The sequence below is a fragment of the Heterocephalus glaber genome, unplaced genomic scaffold, assembly GCF_053883595.1.
Source record: "Heterocephalus glaber isolate CG9 unplaced genomic scaffold, H.glaber_assembly_v1.0 deba00001531, whole genome shotgun sequence".
Taxonomy (NCBI): domain Eukaryota; kingdom Metazoa; phylum Chordata; class Mammalia; order Rodentia; family Bathyergidae; genus Heterocephalus; species Heterocephalus glaber.
In genome coordinates, this window is record NW_028258329.1 from 3,733,911 (window position 1) to 3,749,779 (window position 15,869).

Here is a 15,869-nt window from a genome sequence, read left to right on the forward strand (position 1 = left end):
ACAGAGCCCTGGTCCCTGGTCCCTGGCAGTGCAGGGACGTTGGCCAGAGACAGTGCCCCTGTGGGAGAAGCTGGGTGTTTTTACTGCATTACTGGGCTTTCCACTTAGAAGACCTTAGGTGTGGTGCAAGAATTGTGTCATAGCATATACGACTGACAGGATCAACCACTCGTGTCCCAGAATAAATGGCACTGCCTAACCTGTTATTCAGTGCCCTCTGCAGTCGAGCCCAACCCATAAAGACTGGTCCACATCCCAAGACCGAGAAAGCTAAGAGAGCTGTGCCCCAGTGAGTCCCCTGGAAACATCACGGCCCTTGCTCTGCCTTTTAGCTAGGCTCCTCCCTGGACACACGTTCCTTAGGATGTTCCTGCCATGCCACGTTTCAGCGTCTGCTTGAACACATCCAGCAACTGGGTGATCCCTGATGGTGCTATGGTGTGAATGTGGTTTATAGTTCGGGGGGACAGCTCAGTGGTACAAGCCTGCCTCGCTTGCATGAAGCCCTGAGTTCAATCTCCAGCCCTGGAAAGAAAATTCTGCAAAAATATCTCATCAGGTTTGAGTATGGTTTGTCCTCCCAGAAATGCATGTTGACCCATTAGGTGGAGCCTCCATGACTGAATACTGGTGGCTTTATAAGAAGACACACACACACACACACACACACACACACACACACACACGGGCTCCCATCTCTCACCACCTGGTGCCCGCTGCTCCCTCAAGACTCCACAAGCAAGAAGGCCACCAACAGATGCGGCCTCTCAACCCTGGGCTCGAGGGACTCTGAGCTGAAACAAACCTCTTTGCTTTCTAAAGCATGTAGGGTGTAGTATTGTGATACTGGCTGCAGAAAATGTTCTGGGAGAGATGCTAAGTCCCTCCTTCGGGAGGCAAGCACAGGGTGTGAGGCTCAGCCAGGCTCTGCCCTCTGGGATGCCAGGAGCCTGCCTCTCCCTCCACCAGACGCCACCCCTCACCTGGCTGCTGCACGGCCAGCTGCAGCACATCAATGACCTGCCACGATGTCTAACCCAAGTCCCGACAGACATGGTCAAGCCTGGGACCCCCTTTACGGACTTCTCAGGTGGGCCCTAGAGGTCCTGCCAGCCAGACCTCCTCCTTCAAATGCTTTATTATTTTGCCTGCCTTTCTTCCCCTTGTGCCCAGGGCAATGGGGAGAATATGTGCTTTTCGACACACGACACATAAAACATACTAATAAATTCGTTTACAAACACTGGGAAACCTACTGTTCGCTGAAGTGTTTTCTCCCCCTTACGGTACTGGGACTCCTCAAAGCCTCAGGGGTTCCCCAGTTCCTGAAGTGGGGGCCCTGTGAGTGCTGGGCCCTCAGTCTCCCAGAAAGGAGTCCCAGCAGGAACAGCTTCTTCCAAATCTCAGGGGTGACGTCATGCCTGACGGGCTGCTGTTGATTTCCTGTTACTATTTCTCACACCTCTGGGGCCCTCTCTACACACTATTTATGGAAGCGGATGCAGCCTGAGATTGCTGGTGTCCAGAGAAGTCCCTGAGCAGTGGGGCAGAACAGTGGCTGTCCTGGGAAGCGCCCGGAACAATCCCAGACACCTCAGCCCCAACAAGGCCTGTGTTTGGCAACGCGTGCTCGCGTTCACTGCGGATGAGCTTGGCTGCCTCCATGTCACAGCCCTTCCACAGGGACAGAAAAGGAGCATGTGTCAAGAGAGTCTGCCGGAGGATCTAGGCAGCGTCAGGAAAAAGCGACTGTTAGCGATGTTTGGAATTTCTTGGTAGTTTTCGTTCACCTCGTAAACAGGCACTCACGTAAGAGCATGTAAGGATGCATGTGTCGTGTGTACCAGTGTGTCCTGTGAGAACGGTGTGCCGTGGGGGTGCAGGCTGGGTCTGCTGGCTGAGACCCAAGGCGGCACCTGTAGCCTCCCGCCACAGGCAGGCACAGGCCAAGGCCCAGGCTGCATTAGCCACCGCCCCTGCTGGCTCACACCCTGCCTCTGGGGACGCCAAGGAGCGGTCAGTGATCACAGGGGCTGGGGCTCCAGCGTCAGGGCCTTCCAGTCCCCATACACCAGGCCTGTCCCTGTGGCTGTGCGCTTTGGAGCCAGTGTCCAGGGTCAACTGCAGACGCTGCCGTTGGTAGAAATGGGCATTTTTCTGGACCCCAGGCAGAGGGTTTGGAGATGTGGCTGCTGCCCAGGGAGAGGAACTGTGAGCACTTCTGGAGACTGCTATAGCCTGGATCTAAAGTGTGCCCCGAAGGTGCCTGAGGTAAAGGCTCACTACTGGGAGGTGGGGGGGGCTCCTGGGGGCGGGCGCCCTGGAGAGGACAGAAGGACCCAGTCCTCCTCTCCTTTTTCACTGTGCGGCCACGCCATGAACAGCTCCGCTCCCTCTGCCGCTCAGTCTCTCAGTGATGTCACCACAATGCAGGCCTAAAAGCAACAGGGCCAACTAACCCAGGGACTGGAACCTCTGGAGCCGTGAGCAAAACATGCCTTTCTTTCTCAGGCTGACGACTTCCAGTGTTCCTTAGAGTGAGAGCCAACACAGGGGAGTAAGGGAAAGCTCTACGCTCTTCGGAGGAACCTGTGGTCACCACCTCCCCCTGCTCCTTTGTCCTAGGACTGTGAAGAGCTGAAATGGGCCCTGGCAGGCAGAGGGGAGAGCCAGGAGAGGCCCCCAGTTCCGCAGCCAGTCTTCCCGGCGAGGCCAGGCAAGCTCCAGACCTGAGTTTCTCCCTCTCAGTTAATTCCATGCTGAGGTTCACTTCCATTTCAGCTGCTTCCCCTCCCAGAGCCTCTCTGCAGGACATGCCTTTCAAAGGAACCAGCTCAGGCAAGTAAAATAATGAATCATAAACTTTATTTCAAAATGTAAACGTCACTAAACATGCATACATGTTAAAACAATAAAATTTACAATTCCGTTAATTTTTTTCTTTTTGCATAGGACATCATTACAATATAGAATCTATGCCTTACAAAATACATACAAAGTTTTCTTTCAGCAAGCCAAGGCCAGATTGGGAACTGTACAACTGTAATACTTCACTGCAGTGATCCAGGGAAGATGAAATGTGGCCATTGGAAGCATGGTGGGGAGCTGGTTAAAAAGAAAAGAAAGAAGTTCCTACAGCAAAGGAAAACATGAACTTGATGGAAATGGTCTTGGACCCTAGGATTCTGCCTTGGGATTTTGGCAAAGGATTCCAGAGAAGCTCCATCAATGGTTTTGGATGGGAAGGGGTTGCCTGGGTATAACAAACACAACCACAACTGCAAAACCCCAGAGCTGCGCAAGCCCTGAACCGGACCATGCCGTCACCCAGCAGAGCCCGATGCTGACACCGATGTGCTCCCCAGCACTGGGCACCTGCGGCCTCACCAGGTGAGGCGGGAAACAGTCTCCCGTTCACACGCTCAGAGGCAAGCAGGAGCAGCCCCGGGGTCATGACACCCCTTGGTGTCTGAGCCACGCTGGAAAGTGGTCCCTTCTCCTTGGGGTGTCTGGCAATCCCTAGGGAGGAATCCTCCAAGAACAGGCTGTGGGCTCTGGGATGGACCACCTGACCCGCGGTGGCCTCCTCGGAGACATTCAGCTCACACATGAGGCTTCCAAAGCCGTGCACAGCAGCCTGTCCACAAGTGCCCTAGGAAGACATCGGGAGGACCAGGGCCCCAAAGCCCCAAGGAGCTGCACACGAGCACCTCCAATGCACAATCAGGGCAGGGGAGGCTGCTTCTCTCCTCTTTGTTTTTAAATAAAGTAGTAAAGTTTTAAAGCTGAGTGAGAACAGGAGAGGCTGGGCAGGACCGGGTAGCTGCACACCAAGTCTGGCAGCTCAGCAGGGGTCAGCAGACACCAAGGGTGGCCTCCCTTCCCGTGGACCCCGGGAACGCGCAAGTCCACTCTTCTGAGTGACAAGGGCCAGGCTAGCCGGCAGGAGGGAGGCCCCTGCCCCAGTGGCGCTCAGGCGTTACTCAGTAGGAAGCTGGATTGTGCATCTAAATTCGGGTACAAAATTCTCTGGAATGTGTCCAGGACCAACCCTGGAAAGCTCCCGAATTAGGAAAGTTAGTCAGAGGATCTGGACCTTCCTGTGCCATCCTGATTTCAAAACCCTGCAGCCCATGTCTGGATTCCAGCTTTGAAAGATAGGGTCACCAAGAGTCACATGCGGAAAAACTGGGCAGCGAAAGGTGTGGGTGACCAACAAAGCACTTCTCACCGATCGTGCTGTGACCAACACTTCAAGCCTTAAAACCTTCCAGCCCTGTGCCTCTGACTGAATGACCTTTTAAAAATGGGTTAAAAAAATTCAGTGACACCTGTCAGAAGTCAAAATAATCAGGTTGCCTTGTAAACAAAGCCACAGCCAGGAGCTGAGGAACGAGGCCACGCTAGTGCTCAGATCCTTTCTTCCTGGCGGGCACATGCTGCCCAGCAGAGGTCCTGCACAAGGTCCCCGGAAGTGCAATGGCCCTGTGCAGTCCATCTTAGCACCTTCTCGCAAGAAAGAGGCTGGGTCTTCTGGACACACTGGGCCTGGGGCACTGCCACGCCTTACTTCGGACCCCAACCAGCCACCAGCCCTGTCTGTGTGTCCCACCCTCACTGCCGTCACTGGTCTGGGCCACTGCCCGGGCACAGGGAGGTCTGGAGTCACCAGTGTGTAGATGTCTGCACCTGGAGACTACACCGTGGCAAGTCCCACACCTGCCCCTATGCAGGGGCTAATAAATTCGAGGGTGGGATGGGGATCTTGTACCTCAAGTCTCATGGGTGGGGATGTGGCAGGGTGCAGTTAGGGCACCTCCAGGACACCATGCTCCCAGCAAGGGCACCTCGCCCATCACTACATAGCACCCATCGAGAGGACACCCCCCCCCCCCCGTGGCAGGGGCTGTGTCCATCTGCGTGTCTGTATGGCTGTAGGACTCAGGAGGCATTCGGGGAGCTGACAACTGTTCCCCTGATATGGCTGACACCAGGAAGGGTTTTCCTGTCCAGGACACCAGCTGATCCAGAATCGCTCTGAGATCTTCGTAGGGAATCTCTTCCTCCACTTAGGCACCCTTCATTTGGAGATTTCTGCCTCCTCTGCCTCTGTGGCCCCTTAAGAATTGAAGCCTGCCCCCAAATAAAGGTTTGATTTTTTTCACTGATTTCTAGGAGCCCCTTCAGTTCCTTAACCCCACTGAAAGCAGCAAGCCTACTCATAAATCACACAAAGGCCCTGAAACAGACCCAGGCTGGGAAGACACGACACTCAGAAGGCAACCCTGTGTCAAGATGAGATGGAAACCGGCTCATGAGAAACCTTCTGAACAGTCCCCCCGGCCCCCGAGATGAGATGAATTTAAACCCCAGATGGCTCAGGAGGGTCCAGCCAGATGCCCAGAGGACTCCCTCCAGGTACCCTGTCCCCATTTCCCAGGCCAGGCTGAGGCTGAAGGACCACACCCTGCCATTAAGGAGAACCACTTTGGGAGTGAAGACACACTCATCTGCCAAAAATAGCCAATGCCTGCATATTTCTGTTTTAAGGCAATGTTACCCTTCCATCTATCAGACGGAACAGCCCTGGGTCGTTCAGAGGAAAAATTAAATTAAGTGCTCTCTTTGGAAACAGCCTATGCCCACTTCCCCTCCCCCACCCCACCCCACTCTAAAACAAACCAGCTCTTTCTTTTATTCCAAGATGACTGGGTTTAGAGTCCTTTTTCCCCTCTTCCCGTGTGGAGACAGATATGGAATTTGAAAACCTCCTCCTGTGACACTGGGCAGATCACAAGGAGATGCCCGGCTCCTCCTGTAGGGAGACACATTCTCCCTCTTCTGCCTTCACAATCATAGATATGGGGGCACCAAAGGACTTTGGAATAAAATTCCTGAACCTGGAATGTGAATTCCTGAGACATGAAATGTGTTCAGAGGGTGGCTTTCTCCGCCTCACACAGAAACAGCTTTGGGAGGGACCTCACTTTGGAACCAACTGGGCATGAAGATCGTCATACCCCAAGCACCCAGGGCTCTCTCTCTTCATCAAGATCCCTACCACATAATCTCCTCCCTCTCCCGCACCAAAAGCAAGCTGGGCTGCCACCGGGGCCCCAAAGCACCAGGACGGCCAGCTCTGCATCCAACCAGACAGCCCTGCCCACCCATCCCCACCCACAGCAGACCAACGCCACAGCCTAGCTCAGTACCCACCACTCTAGAAGCAGAAGCCACAACATGCCATTCGCCACTCCCAGCTGCACAGTCGAGCACAATGGGCACCCACAGCACCAGAGGGCACACTGCCAACTGTGCAGCTGCTGCAGATGGATGGCACCCGTCTTCTGGAGCTGGCTCCACACGGCAGCCAGGGCCACCAACCCTGGCTGAGCGTGGGCCCCCAGGTTTCTCTGTGCAGCACCCCACACCATGTGAGGGGTGGGGTGGAAGTGGCATGGCTACAACCAAGGCACTCTGGACCCAGAAGCCCATGCGAGGCCCTGAGTCCCCAGGGTCATTCTTCCTCAGCAAAGTGAGAAGTCTCTGCAAGACACCCAGTCCTTCCCTGTAACACATGTGTGCGCGCACACACACACGCACACACACACGTGCACGCACACACACACACACACGCACACACTGTTCCGCAGCCTTGCATTTGCAGGCCCTGACTCTCAGGAGGAATGGAAGGCGGTGCCCGGGTCTTGCAGAGCTAGGGTGGACACTCCAGGGGTCTGCAGAGCTCACTGGAGTGTAGCCTCCCTGCCCTGGGGCGACCTGCTCTCCAGCTGTCCGCTTCTCCTCTCCTACCAGGAGAGGTGCTGCCAGGCAAGGTGTGAAGCAGCCAGAGGAACAGGGAGGAGCAATCCAGGCGACAGCAAGAAGCTGGAGGTTTGCTAAGCCTGCACCGGGCACACTGAGGTCTGAGAAAAGTATTCTCCATGGCTGGAGTTCCCCGGGGAGGAAACAGAACTCACACTCTCCACAGCACTCCCCACAACGGTGTGGTGCAGCTCCTGCAGAGGGACAGGTCACAAGCTCTGGTCTCCTGCCACCAGCGGTCTGTGCGGTGCTGTCGGACTGACCAGGCGGCATCACGGGCTTGCTCAGGACTTCAAACAGAGGGGTGTCCACAGCCAGGCCAGCAGGAGAGATCAGGGAGTGGGCACACCCACACCACTCTCCGAAATCTTTTCCAAGGCCAGAATCCCCAGGCCGGACTTTCCAGTCGGAAAGCATAAAACAGCAGTGTGGGGTCCCCGTGTGCCATCTGCAGGGTAGCGGGGCCTGGGGGGTGGCGCCCAGGCCTTGTCTCTCGAGGTCTTAGGGCGCATCGGTCTGTTTCCAGTTCCCGAGGCCTGGGGAGAGGACGCGTGGAGAGGGGAGTGAGGCGGCAGGAGCAGACAGGCGACGCGGCCTCTCCACGGCTCCCAGGCGGAGGCGCGGCTTAAGGCATCCATCCCTCTACGGTGGCCCGTGTGTCCCAGGCCAGGCCCACGGGTGAGGACGGAGGCCTGGTGGTGGGCTGGAAGGAGACCAGGCCTCGCCACTAGCGTCCGTGACCACGTCTGCTCCCACAGCCTTTGACTGGCCCAGGACAGGACGCCGGTCAGCCCACTCCATCCCCCGCGTTCCCGAGCCTGGTGGAAAACTCCAGAGTGCAAATCTAAGTACAGAGTAAGGCGGCAGGAAGGGGACCTCGTGACCTCGTGGAACATGTCCATCCCTGAGTAAGGGTTCAACACCACTGAATCTCAGCTTCGTGGGATCACGATTTGTGCAATCTGTGGATGGTGTTTTTTTGTTTTTTTGAAAAATCATTTTTTTAAACAAACTGACATTGACACCTGAGGTGAAGAAGAGTGTTTTTTCATGGACTTTTCACCAAGTTACTCTGCTTTCCTAGTACAAAGGGAAAGGGCAGGGGCTGACGCGAGGAGAGGAGGGGAGGGCGGCTGCGCAGCCGCGCCGGGTCCAGGGTCCGGGGTCCTGGGCGCTGCAGCCACGCTCGGCGCTCAGGGTGAGCTGGCCGGGCTGATGGTCGGGCTGCTGGCATCCGAGCGGCTGTAGTCGCTGAGCGAGCCGGTCCGCGAGCCCCCGCCGCGCCGCTGCAGCATGCCCGGGTGGAAGTTGGCGTGGCGCCGCGCGTGCTTCGTCAGGTGGTCGCTGCGCATGAAGCGCTTCTCGCAGATGGGGCAGCTGAACTTCTTCTCACCCGTGTGAGTGCGGTAGTGCCGCGCGAGCTCGTCCGAGCGGGCGAACTTCTTGTTACAGTCCTGCCAGCTGCAGGCGAAGGGCCGCTCACCTGGGGGGAGAGGGGACGGGGGAGAGCATCAGTCCAGGCACTGCCCAGGATGCCCAGGCCTCCTGCGCCTGGCTCTTTCCTCCCCGGGGCCGCTTACCACCCTGCATCCCTCAACCACTGGCACTTCCCATCCACTGCATCCACATCCTGTCTCCGCCATCTCTGTAGCAAGTCCATCAAGGCAAAGGTGAGCTGGGCCTCGGCTTCCTGCACACCCCAAGGTGGAAGCAGACTGACGGCTTCCGGGATGCAGGTGAAGTGGCAGGAGCCAACGGGTGGGTATGGCCAAGCCTGCCGCCCAGAGCCCTGAGGATGATCAGACAAATCTCCAGCCTGGGCGCTCTGCCACAGTCCCGCCCCGCTAGTCTCTCTGGTCTGAAACACCAGGGGGTCACAGGAGACATTTTCCAGGGCCTGAGACTAGACCGCCCACCAGCCTGGTGCTCCTTTTCAGCCAGGTGCCCCAACGTGGCCAGCCAGCAAGGGCCACCAGAGGAGACCACACCTCCAACAGACCCCAGCACAGTGACTTGAAAACCCCACCAGGGGCCGAGGGGAGGTAGAGCGCAGTGGAGACGGAAGGTAAGGAAGACAGTCTGCAGTCAGGACCCCAGCCTCCTGGCCTCTCTCTCACGGGAGAGGCTAGCACTCACCCAAGTGAACTCTGAACCACAAAAAAGTGACATCAGCTGCTCAGGGAGAACCAGTGGGGGCTGTGGCACCCCAAAAGGCAGTCTTCCTAGCAGAGGCTGTGTCCCCACCCTTCCCACGTGGTCTTCCCCCTTCCTCACATGGGCTCCTAAAGCAGACTGCCAGTCCTTCCGGGTGGTCATCTATGCCCAGCAGAGGACAGCCACACTGCCCATCCACCTTAAATACAAACAGGCATTCAAGGATGGCCAGATGGACAAGGAAAACCAGCAGCACAGCAGGAAAAACAGAGCAGCAAAACCACCAACTCCAGAGGAAAAAGCGTGACAGGAAGAGACTATTAACCCCAAAATTCCAGTTCGTGTCCTCAGAGAATGAGACACAATTTGATGCTCAAAGCAAACAAGATACCATAAAAAGGAAGTTCAGAGGAACGAAAAATAGCATTTAGAAAATGAAAATATCATTGTTCAAACAAAAATTACATTTAAAAAGTTGCAAATATATGCAAGGAAATATTCCAGAAAATAGAACCCCCCCTTAAACAGTCCTAGGAAATACGTGAATGCCCCAGGATCCCGTCTCCTCCTCTTGCTGAAACACAGAGCCGAGCCTATGTAGCGTATCTGTATCTGGTCTCCTCACTAAGTCTCGCCCTCGAGGGAAGGGTATTGGCGGGGGAGGGCTTCAGAACCCAGGTAACCATCACTTCCCACATCTATCTGACAGTTAACACACAGGAAGGGCTAAAGATTGAAAGCCATATCGAACTAATCCAGGGAGTTCAGGAGGTGCAAGGTAAGAAAACAGAGAAAATGAAGTAGAATATAAGAAATTACCAAAGAAATAACAGGACAGTATCTACCAGAGTAAAAATTAAAGCAAAACAAAACTAAAATAAAAAACAGACTATGGTTAGGGGAAGGAAAGGTGGGCCTTGATGCAAGAATTTCTGCCAAGACAGAACATGGATTAAAGTGGGCGGGGATGTAGCTCAGTGGCACTGTGCCTGCCTCACAAGCACAAGGTCCTGAGTTCGATCCTTGGCACCACAAAATAAATAAATAAATAAAAAGAACACAGAGTAAAAATAGTGATCTTAAAACTTAACAGAGAAGGAGGAGACAAACAAACGCCAGGTTATCTATGAGGGATCAAGTCTGGGCCAGACACCAGACTCCTCCTAAGTCATACTGTATGATTGAGAGCAGGGCATTGAGGAGATCTATGTTTACATTTCACATAGTCCATCAAAAAAAAAAAATGAAAGAAAGCCACAAAGCTAGAAGCATGAGTGAAAAGTGAAGGGAAATCTTAAGTCAAGGGCAAGGCAGGAGCCTGGAAGACCAGTGACCAGGCCTCACGGGAATAAAATTCCAGGAGGAAACTGACTGCATCACAAGGTGCAATAAACAGGCTGGATAAGCTTCAGGACATGGGAGGCACATTACGATTCCTTGTTTAAAAGAAAAAAGGAGGCAATGAGAAACTAGGAAAAACAGAAGACACGAGAAAACTGAGGGCCAATTAGAAGCACATGCAATGCAGGTGACTGTGTGCAGTCAGTGAAGAGCCCCGAGCCGAGCACTGCTGGAGCTTTGCATGCTGTGTTCTCTATCCTGCCAACAAGGCCAGGAGGTGGCAGGCAGGAGGGCATGGGATGTGCACAGGCCCGGCACACAGACCCAGACTTTACACAGTCCTGCTCATTAAGCCTTAACACAAGACGTCAAGATCCAAAGTCAACCTCACAGGACGGGCGTGGTGCTGCATGCCTGCAGTCCCAGTACTCGGGAAGCTGAGGGAGGAGGGTCATTTCCAGTTTGAGACCAGCCTGGGCTACAGAGCCCTCAGGACCACCCATTCTCCCCACCAAGCCTTGCAGATTTCAGGGAAAGTTAGAAAGATGCACAGTGTGTGTTCAAAGCAAGAGAAAGAGAGAAACAGGGTGAGAGTCACGAAGATAATAAAATACAACATGCATCGATTCACAGGGAGGTGGGATGGGGCAGGGAGGCAAAGCGTTGGATTTTACGGCAGGGAAACAACACACTAAATCTGATAAATGAAGGAATACCAATACAATCACACAGTTCCTTTATGGCAATAACCACCAAGCCAGCTAATGCCAGCAAGAGAACTGCAGGTTTCTGGAGAGTGAGCCGGAACTGGGAAGAGGATACTTTTGGTTGTAAGTTTTTCTCTTACAGAACTTTAAAAAAATTACATATACATCCCTTTAATAACAATGAAATAAACATTTAAACATAATTTTAAATATCTACCCCAACATTTCCTTAACCATGTTTAAAGAAATACTAGTATTGAGTAAATTGCTAATTGATTCCAAGAGAAATTTTTTCCAACTGCCCCATGCTAGCTGTGCTCCTGTAGATTAACAATCCACATTCGTTGTTAAGATTGGAAAGGGGCGACACAGAAGGGCCCAGCATTAAACCTGCCAGGGGAGACCCTGTCTCCACCAGACATGGACTCTGTGGCCTCGTTGACAGACTCCTTAAGGCCTGCGGTGGGGGACAGAAGTCTCTGAAAAGGCGCGCCAGTCCGAACACCCAGACGCTGCGGAGAAGTCGACCTTATATGGAAGGAGTGTAATGTAACCGGGAGTACGGCTCTAGAGAGGAGATTGCAGGTGTGCAGAGGGGAGGGGAGGGGAAGGGAGGAAGGGAGGGGAGGGGAGGGGAGGGGGAGGGGGAGGGAGGGAGCGGGGAGGGAAGGTCAAGTGAACTGCAGTGATGCAGGAGATGCAGGAATCAGGAAGCCAAGGAACACAGCAGACTGCGGGCACCAGGAGCAGCAAGGAGAGAAGCCAGCATGGACCCCCCTCCCAGCCTCCAGGAAGGAGGAACTGACCCTGCCAACACCTTGCTTTCAGACGTCTGACTTCAGGCATCTTGAGTAAGTGTATGTTGTTTCCAAGCTGCCCAGCTTGTGGAAATGTGTTACAGTAACCACAGGAAATGAACATGCTGGAGATTCCACAGGGTTTTGCACAGCAGCCTCAGTGTGGGCGTGGCATGTTCCAAACGTGCTCCCCTGAAGTGGATCTATTACCACTGCTCTCACCCATTATCACCGCCAGTGGGCTCTCTTGGATGGGGAGGGGGGCTCAGACGCACCCTTGCTTCTAACCCCTGGGCCTGTGTTGGGGCCCTTGACCTTCCCAGGGTCCTTCTGCTTGCCACCCCGGGAGGCCCAGGAGATGAGCACAGTTACGCACAGGCACAGGCATGTGATGTCGGGGATGCGAAGAACTACAGAGTCAAGCAGGTGGGTATGGCGTCTACTTCCCAGAGAGGAGGGGGGAGGCGGCCTGAATCACTGGTTGCAGGGCCCAAAGCTCTCCAACTCCTAGGCTCTTACTGAGCCCATACTCATGACCCGGCTCTGGGACCTGGATCCTGACCTAGACAGACACGTGCCTCCCTGCTCCGCTCTGTTCCTCACTCCGCCTATTTCAGGAGAGGCAATGGCCAATAAGCTGGTCTACAAAAGGAAGTTATGATTCATGCTGGCAAGGAGCAGCACTAGGTCTGGCTGGGGGTCCTGAGTGTGACATCCCAGCGGCACCCAGGAGGCCCCAAGCATGGGGGGGGGAGGCACCAGAAAACTGCAGCCCAGCGCACTCACGCATACTTTCAGTGAGGTCCCCAAACAGTATTTGCTTGCATGGATTGTTACATCCATTGAAATTGACTCTTACAAATGAAGAAAATCTTACACCCGAGCACGCACTCCAGTAGCTGTCCAGAGGCATGATGTCATTACAATGTGTAGTGCCTGGAATACTCCACTGTGCTCTTTGGGACAAAGAAGGGTCAATAATGTCACTGTTATGGATCCACAACAGCTTTGATCTCGTGGCCCCCTGAAAGGGTGGGTGTCAGGTACCCGCAGGTGTCCTTCTGTCCTCACTGAATCCGCTGTTCTGGGGACTGACCTCAGGGTGGTGTGGCTGAGCTGGGCAAGCACAGGGCAAGAACAGAAGGGTGGGGCGCCCAGGCTGGGCCCTCCGCCTGAGCCCACCTCCCTCCCCCTGCAAAGGGAGCCAGGGTCCTCCTGTGGGACCCAACTCCAGCTCTGCCTCCTCCGGGTCATGTGACAAGGAGGCTGCCCCATCCTGCGAGAGGGCTCGTCCAGCTGAGATGGGAGGGGCGGGGGTCTTCAGCTCCACAGCGTCCCCAGAGGACCAGGGATCGGGGCCCTGTGCAACTGCCTGGGTGGAGGTCGGGCACAGGACAGGAAGGCGGGGCACTGCGGGGGGGGGGGGACAGAGGCGGGGCCAGGCCCCGAGGGTGGTGGCCAGAGGGGGCCGAAGGGGGCCTCAGGGTCGGGTATGCTCACCGGCGCGCAGGGCGGGGCGCAGAGTGCTTGGTGTGCACAGGTGGAGGGGGTGCAGCAGCGGCGAGGCACGCAGGCGCGGGCTTGCACTGGGGCTGCGGTTATATAAATGTTCCTTGGCGCCGCCGCGAGGCCGCCGCGAGTCGAGCAGGGCCGAGGACGATTGCCTCATCTCATCGGAACACGGCGTCCCCAGCGCTCTTGCCCAAGCCGCAGCCGGGAACAGCGCGTTCTGCGGCGGCCGAGGGGGGACCCGGCCGTGGGCTCTCCGCGGGATCCGCGCCCAGCATTCCGCAGCAGCCATAGGATCCCCGGAAGCCCGGGCCGGTGCTGAGGGCCAACTCCCTTCCGCCCGGGCCTCCCGTGCCCGGGGCTCGCTTGCACTACCAGCGTCAGCCAGCCAGGCTTCCCAAACTGCCGCACTGCCCCACGGCGGCCCCTCCTGCTCAAAAACACCCGGCAAACCACGGCGCGCTGCTTTCTGCTGTCTCCTGTGGGCAACTGGAGGGGGGGGGCATTTTTCACTGCTGCCCCCATGCCCGGCACTGAGCCGGGGCCTAGGACCTCTTACTGGCACCATCCTCCTGCTTGGTCCCGGCGGAGTCCCTTCGGTGGCATGGGGAAGGGAAGGGACCTGTCTGACCAGAGGGCACTGGAGAGGCAGATGGATGGGGGGTGGAGGGTGCTGGATCACAGCGCAGACCTCTCCGTAGGCACAGAGGATACGTGTGGGGTGCTGGTGAGGCCATGCCAGAGGCCTCCGGAGAGAAATCGCTTCTCCTGAGCTTCCGGGTCCTGCTACCCACACGCAGGAGCGGGCTTGTGGGGTATCATTTGGGGCGGTCACTGTCAATGAACAGGTTTGATCTGTGGGCACTGGCTGGGGCCATGCCCAGCTCCCTGCCTCAAGACTGCCATGCCCTTCCCTCGGGGAGGCCTGTGTGCCCGCCTCCTCTGGGGCAGCTCAGCAGATGGCCAACACCAGAGCTGATCCACTGCCACCTCTGCGGAGACCCAGGCACTCATGTCGTCAAGGAGGGGGACAACTGTCCCAACTCTGTAGGAGGCCACTACAAATGCCGGGGCTTGTGAAAGCCATGAAGACCCACCGTGCAATGACCCGGCTCCAGCCGGACACTTTTTTTACCTATCCCCTGAACAGGTGAGGGAGGTGAGCACAGGGGAGCTGCCACTCAGCTGGCTGGTGGCAGAGCCAGAGCCACAGCTGGGGCCTCTCAGACCCTAGGACTCAGACCACAGCAGGGAGATGCCTACTGCAAGGAAGCAACCCGTCACACGTCTTGCCCATTTCTCAGTTCCTGGGAGCCTGTGAGGAAGGGCTGACTCCCACAGATGCCTGCTATACACTATTATCACCTGTGGGCAAGAGGCCCTGGGCAGTCTGTGGACAGCGGGTAGGACCACTGTTTCCAGAAGCTGCCTGACTCCAGGCCCTGCCTCTGGGCACACCGGCCTGGTGCAGTTTGGTTGTGTGGTGTGACTGATCACATATGTCCTGTACATTGGTGCTCATGCAAGAGCGTCAGGACACCGGAGGGACACAGGGCTGGCTGGAGACTTCAGGCACAGCCTCTGCCCAGTGTGTGTTGGCGTTTCTGCAACAGACACAAAGATGTTTTTTACAATGTGCATTTTTGTTGTTGTTGTTTGCTTTTCTGTGTTTTGGTATGGAATAACTTGATCTTAAAATCTATATAGAAACACAGACAAACAGCCAGAAAAGCTCTGCAAAGGAAGAATGCCATGGGGATGGGGAGCCAGAGGACCAGAATCTCAACCTGTGCAGTATCAGCTGAGAACTGGCTAGGGGAGTGCAGGAGGAATAAAAGAATGGGACAACAGGCAGAGGCAGCTGTGCACAGGATAAAGTGGCACCTTGCCTTGGGGAGCAGTAAAGGTAAACTAGATAGTATCCATGCAGAGGGCTGAACTCATACTGTGACCCTTATACCAAGAGAAATTCAAAATCAAAAAATCACATAGTACCCCATAAACATGTAAATTTTTATATATCTAAGATTTTTAAAAAATAAAAAATTCTAAATCCATTAAAGATTTAAATGTGAAAAATTAAACCATGGACATCTAGGAATAAACTGTTCTATAATACTAGAAGTTCTTTCTACATGAACCAAAGTGCAGGAGCTGTAAAAGAAATGACAAATTTGACTACACAGTTCATGGACAAAGGCATTATAGAAAGAGGAAAAAGATAACTGGCAAACAAAAAAAATACACTTATAACTCATATCACAAAAAGCTAACCTCCAAAATAGAAGAAACTCACAGAAATCAGAAAATATACAACATAAAATAGAAAAACAGGCAAAAGCAGTTCATAAGAGCGGAAAAACAAATGTCTCTTTAACACTAGAAAATGTGCTCCACCTCCCCAACCAGGAGTTAAAGGAAAGCTTTGTATCTATTCCGCTGGTGAGGCTTGGTGAAACAAGCACTGGATGTTTTGTTGGGGGGAGTCCTAAGTGTTACAAGTTCTTTGCAGGGAGACTAGTGATACCTATCCATA

General features: G+C 54.8%; 1 protein-coding gene and 1 long non-coding RNA gene across 3 annotated transcripts in view; one reads left to right on the forward strand and one right to left on the reverse strand.

The window, feature by feature from the left end:
* Positions 1 to 1,475: 1,475 nt before the first annotated feature.
* On the forward strand, positions 1,476 to 4,249 carry LOC147824842 (uncharacterized). Its single transcript, XR_015441644.1, has 2 exons — positions 1,476 to 1,819; positions 2,626 to 4,249. It is a non-coding gene; the product is annotated as an uncharacterized LOC147824842 (long non-coding RNA).
* Klf13 (KLF transcription factor 13) overlaps positions 2,849 to 15,869 on the reverse strand; it is a 44,596-nt gene continuing 31,575 nt past the window's right edge. The window contains exons 3-4 of one of the 2 annotated variants that reach the window (XM_087188264.1): positions 13,325 to 14,937; positions 2,849 to 8,308 (exon numbers count right to left, since the gene is read on the reverse strand). In XM_087188264.1, coding sequence (XP_087044390.1) covers positions 8,019 to 8,308; positions 13,325 to 13,901 — 867 coding nt within the window. In that variant the 5' untranslated portion in view covers positions 13,902 to 14,937 and the 3' untranslated portion in view covers positions 2,849 to 8,018. The remainder of the gene's footprint in view (positions 8,309 to 13,324; positions 14,938 to 15,869) is intronic. The other variant, XM_004852647.4, reaches the window with a different exon arrangement.